Consider the following 5,703-nt stretch of genomic DNA (forward strand, 5'->3'; position numbering starts at 1 on the left):
CACAAAATGAATCATTTCCCTGAAGAATATCCAGCTCGCTGCACTTTAAAGTGGCAACGTAGTCCCCATATTTCTTCCACTCTTTGCATGAGAGCCCCACAGGATCAGAAACTAATGCAGTAGAGGACAGGATGGGGACATAGCAGCAAGGAGACAGCTCTTTTATAGACTTAAAAGCAAGCAATGGGCCTTCTGACATCCCTTGATGGTGAAAAAAACTCGGAAGATAGAATATTGTTAAAGAAATGCTCAGATTATTTATTAGGCCATAGTAATTGGGGCTCTTGAAGTCGCATTTCCACAGGGCTATATATGCTGTAGAATGTTGGTTGGACCTTTGGCTTCATTAAAAACACAAATTTCTCAACACTAGCCCTTTATCAGTGACCATAATTTTCAGATATCAATGATATAGTCAACTAAGAAAATGATCATGATTAATTCTCAGCAATAATTTCTATATTTTTCAGAAAAAAATCAAAATATTTTCAAAATTTTAGAAGTTAAATCACACTCGTACTTTATAAATCTCTCTAGATTTTACACGACTCATCATGTCATTCAAGTAAATTTCAAATTAAAGATTTCTAAAAATGTTCGACAATGCAATTGCATGAATGCCAGCCATATCCAACAATGGATTTGACAAAATACTGCCAATTTTATATCGTATATTAGTATCATTATCATCAATAGACATCCAACCCTTGTTCTAAAGAATCACAAAGTGCAGGATTCATGTTATAGAATTATAGGCCAGCATTTCTTAGAAAAGAAAAAGATTAATGGCACCAACATATCTTCTAGACCAGAGCCCTCCAGATGTAGCCAAATCCCTTGGTGTCATCTTGCATTGCTGAGTGGTGATCCATCAATGTAGATACTAGAAATACAAGCCATGCATGGGCCCCTCGTAGCAATAACAACTCTCACGAGATGACAAGCTGCTGAGAAATTGCAAAGAACCCTCGACCGTGATAAATTTGGTGCTAAAACTTGGGGTAGAGGACAAGGTGGAACGCAACATTTCAATAAATAAAAAAGATCATTAGTTGGAGGGTCAGTTCTGAAATCTTACCTGACTTGTACTGTCTTGAAGCTTCCCAAGAAGAGCTAATGCTCGCTTCATTTGGTTCTTCTGAGTTACCTACTACCACCCTCGCGGCATTGCCGAAGCTCTCCCATTTAAGGCCCTCTTTCAGGTCTGTGCTTCACACCTTTCTCCTCACTGCATTCAAGTTCTCTCGTGGTGAGTCTTAAATCTTGCTTGTGCTGCGACTCTTGTGGCATTCTCCTCGAGTGTTCTTCTTTCTAAAGGTGGCCTGTGTTTTATAGATGAAGTACATAATGTGTTTCTTTCTAGGTTTCTAGATCTGTGTCAATGGCTCCTTTTGTTATTATATTTGGCTTTGATAGAAGAGGTTTTTGTCTCAGTTCTATGTTTTCTACCTTCTTTTCTTCCTGCTGGCTCTGGGTTTCCTAGTGTTATACTTTTCTTTGCTGTATGGATTTTGGGGCTCTTAGACATTCTTTATGGGATCCTTTTTGGTTGGGTCTAAGTGCAGCTTTATCTTTTGCTGGAATTTTTTTCCAAACTGAAACACTGTATAATTTAGTTTTTATCTTTCTCTTTGTTAGATCTAGGAAATACCTGTTTGTAGCTCTCAGTTATTTTGACAAGTTTTCTCAAATTCTCAGTGGATCTTTTTGTTTGAGATATTACCAAGTTTTTTTGTTGTAAGACACCAGATCTATGTCTTGCATTGTGTTTTGCCGGCTTGCATTTCTTTCACTGTTGTATTTTATATCGATAATCACTTTTAGGATGTAGACCATTTCTTAAAGCGCATGGCGTATTTTTGTATCTGTCCCTCCTTCGAACGTGGCATAACTCCATCTGTTGTGGTTATATCTTAGAGGATTGCTCATAGATGATGCTTGGAAATGGTGAAAAGAGTCGAATAACTTAGATCTGCTCTTTTTAATTTCTATAAACTTGACTTAGGATGACACTAGATATTCTATTCCTCTGTTTTCCTTTTTCTTTCCCCCTAGAGATACCCAACATGGGAAAACGATTATACTCAGTTCAATCATGTTTATTAAGGGTGAAAATAGATGGGATAATATCCATTCAGATCTGAATCTATCTAGATATGAATAGAAATTCGAGTATCTGACTAATATCCATATTATTATCCATGTCCGTCAAAGAAAAAACGGTTGTAGATATGGATAGTTAACTACATGATCTGTATCCGAATATTTAATTTTATTTTTAATCCTATTTAATTTTATATAGCACGATCATATTAATATACTATTAACTTGACTTATCATCTATTTCGTTATATCTTTAATTCCACGGTCATAAAGTTTAATTATCTGATTTATATTGTATTTGTATCCATACTATCGATATGCAATTTGTATCGTATCCATTTAAAACAAATATATATACGAATTTTTGCACCCGACTAACATCAGTATATGTATCTTTATTTGTCAAACAAAACATATATGGATATGGATATACTAGTACCCGATCCATATCCGATCCAATTTCCGCTCTAATGTTCATGGTACTGATTCCTTTTTTATTCTATTGAACAAGATATCCATGTTGTTTAATTTATACAATTATGCACACTTAGGGTTCAAAAAGGGGGAAGAGCAATCCACCATAGTTATAGGGCAAAAAACATGTTTAAATTTGTATCATTGCACAGAGTAAATGAGTGAAGGGAGAAAAACTGTTTTTCTGAATGTGTTTTAAGAGAGCTCATTCAATTTTTCTAGCATAAGAATTTAAGTCCGCGTGGATTAGATTTGCTTATTTTGATGGGTCATGGTTCCTGCAGGGCCCTTGGGTGCTTGACCACTGAGAAAGCAAAGAGAAGTATTGGATCAATGGGGCTTACCACCATTCTTCTGGCTTGCAGTTTTGTAGCCATAATGACTTCTTCTCCAACAAATGCACAAACTACCCCAGCACCATTTCTCCCTCCTTCTCCGGCACCTGCCCCTGCTCCACACTTTGTAAACCTTGCCGATCTGCTCTCCGTCGCCGGTCCTTTCCATACCTTCCTCAACTATATTGAACAAACTCAAGTCATCCAAACCTTCCAAAACCAAGCTAACAACACCAAACAAGGCATCACCATCTTTGTTCCAAAGGACTCATCCTTCTCATCACTTAAAAAGACTACATTCTCCAACCTTACCCAAGACCAACTTAAGACCCTCCTCCTCTACCATGCCTTCCCCAAATTCTACTCCCTGTCTGAATTCAACAACCTTAGTGCTTTGAATCCTGTGAGCACATTTGCTGGCGGCGCATACACTCTGAACCTCACTGATAATTCTGGACTTATTCATGTCGCTTCTACATGGTCGAATCCAAAGATAACCAGCGGCGTGTACACAACCCCGCCTGTCGCAATTTATGAGGTTGACAAGGTTCTACTTCCAATGGCAATCTTCAGAACTAATCCACCTCTAGCACCAGCTCCAGCCCCAGCTCCAGACGCTACGAAGCCATCAGATTTAGGTCCATCAAGCCGGAACGGAATCGGGTCTTCTCCCAAATCTTCCGAATCCTCGACCACTGAAAGTTCTGCATGCAGCATTAGCCTCAGCCTGTTCATTTACTTGGTCATGGCAATTTCCAGTCTCTTGATGTTTATGCTGTGAGAATGCCCTGAGTTATAGTGATGAAGGACATGCAGTGCTTTGGCTGTGGCTCTATTTTCTTTCATTTCATGTTCATTTTTTTCAACAGAGTAGTTATGTTGTTGAAATGGGATTTCAGACATGCAATATGTTAAAGTTACCATTGTTTCATTGTATTTTTTGTTTTATGTAATGGCATGGAAGAAATTTTCTTAATTGCCTCTGATTTGATATTTGTGTCCTCCTACTTGTTTTCATTGGGTCCCTGGAACATTATGATAGGATGTTTGGCTTACGAATATTAAGCAGTAGTATTGCTATGGGCAGACTTGATAGCAATCAAGTTTATCCGGCCAAAGTGTTGCAGTTGAATTGTATACCAAAGAATGAAACATCTGCAGGTCTATACCAGATTCCAAAAAAAGAAAAAAGAAAAAAAAAACAGCGGCAGTTGGGTAACTATTAGCCAAAGTGTCCGGGATTGTTTTTATCTCTTCATACGTGGGCCGGACTTTCTGCACAACCTATGAAAGTTTTTATAATGAAGTTAAAGAGTGCAAAGACAAGGCTTGAACTTAAGACCTCTACTTTGATACCATGTTAAAATCACCAAATATCTCAAAATCTTAAACTAATAGAATAAGATAAATTTATTTATATATTTTATGTTTTCTTACATAATGCAACTAGCCAATATAATTGTAGCTTAGAAACCTATGGTTGTTTGCCATTATACAATGTTCATTATTATGTAGTCAATTTTATAGCCTCATTTGAGTTATACTTATAGATACATTTAAGGCTTCATGCGCAGTTGGGGAGAAATGTTTGGATGCATTTACACCTGTTTATAGGCTTTCCGGATTAAAGCCTGGTCTTATCTTTAATTTTGTTTGTGTTTTTTTAATATTTTTTAGTTTTATAAGAAAATATAAAAATGCGGCACAATATCTGGTTTGAAGCCCAAAGTCCGGGTGAGAGCTGGGCTTGGGCCTAGAAGGTAGGCTCGAACGCCGATCTTTGGATATGGTTTTCATATAATTCCTTGCTGGCTGTCAGTCAAAAAAATTATGTGCTAATGTAAGATTTATGTAATTTTGATTTTAAAAATATAAAATAAGAAATAAAAGGGAGGCTTTCTTGGACTCACATGCACCCTTTTCCCTCGTAGCAAGGAATTATATGAATATTTCATGTGTTTTAACCTTTTTTTATTTTTCAAATAAAATGTTGGTTGTAATGAATATATGCAAAACCATTAAATCTAGGGCTGCAAATTGAAAGGGCTGCAAAAAAAGTGCAACCATAGTGCCACGACTAGTTCAAACTAACCCATGAAACTTCTCTATAATTTTGGTGTATATAGGTATCATATTGTAGTAAAACTCTTGTGTTAACCCTTTTTTTTTTGGTTAAAAACGGTATTTCATATATCTCTAATGTGAGTACAGCCTGCCAGGTCAAACGAAAGTAAAAGATATAGAGAAGGAGGTAAAACTGCCAATGACGTCCAGATGAACTTCCCAGAGTGGCGAGCTACAAATAAGGCGACCCAGTCTACTGCTCCGAAACACATGAGTTGCCTGAAAAAAGGTAAACTCACTGGTCAGTCGACGTATCTCCCCAATCAATGGAGGGTCATCCCCATACGTATCCACACCACAGATCCAGTCAACCATCGAGGAGGAATCTCCCTCAAGACACACCCTATCGGCTCCGAGAACATGCCTTGCATAGGAGATACCCTCCTAGGCTGCCCGTAACTCTGCCCCGACAACGGTCAAATCCGGGGTGCGCTGGCCCTCAGCTGCAATAAGCCTGCCAAGATGGTCTTTGATCACAAACCCCACACCTCTCAAATCTCCATCCACACATACCACCATCGAAATTCACTTTGAGATAACCGGGGGTGGGGGTATCCAAGAAAAAAGGGCAAACCTAGACGCTTTCAAAGCAGTACGAGTATCCCAGATGTCCCTAGTCATCCCAAGAAAATTCGGTGTTGTCACTGTGGAAACCTTCATAGCATGG

The 5,703-nt window shown here is 38.1% G+C and overlaps 1 protein-coding gene across 3 annotated transcripts; it reads left to right on the plus strand.

Moving 5' to 3' along the window:
- Positions 1-1,054: 1,054 nt before the first annotated feature.
- On the plus strand, positions 1,055-3,888 carry LOC103711359 (fasciclin-like arabinogalactan protein 7). Of its 3 annotated transcripts, none has more exons than XM_008797471.2 (2): positions 1,055-1,202; positions 2,862-3,888. In XM_008797471.2, the coding sequence occupies exons 1-2, from the start codon at positions 1,117-1,119 to the stop codon at positions 3,691-3,693; spliced, it is 918 nt and encodes a 305-aa protein (XP_008795693.2). In that variant the 5' UTR covers positions 1,055-1,116; the 3' UTR covers positions 3,694-3,888. The 3 variants fall into 3 exon arrangements, with proteins under 3 accessions (XP_008795693.2, XP_038984136.1, XP_038984137.1); XM_039128208.1 differs by having other exon boundaries at positions 1,136-1,249; XM_039128209.1 differs by having other exon boundaries at positions 1,192-1,317.
- Positions 3,889-5,703: the final 1,815 nt, after the last annotated feature.

This window comes from Phoenix dactylifera, chromosome 7 (assembly GCF_009389715.1).
Source record: "Phoenix dactylifera cultivar Barhee BC4 chromosome 7, palm_55x_up_171113_PBpolish2nd_filt_p, whole genome shotgun sequence".
Lineage (NCBI taxonomy): Eukaryota > Viridiplantae > Streptophyta > Magnoliopsida > Arecales > Arecaceae > Phoenix > Phoenix dactylifera.

What these genes read in the sequence shown, in the direction of transcription:
- LOC103711359 (XM_008797471.2), top strand. Translation starts at nt 1,117, where the DNA reads ATGCTCGCTTCATTTGGTTCTTCTGAGTTACCTACTACCACCCTCGCG. An exon ending in CATTTAAGGCCCTCTTTCAG is followed by an intron (nt 1,203 to 2,861) that starts GTCTGTGCTTCA and finishes TGGTTCCTGCAG; the next exon opens with GGCCCTTGGGTGCTTGACCA.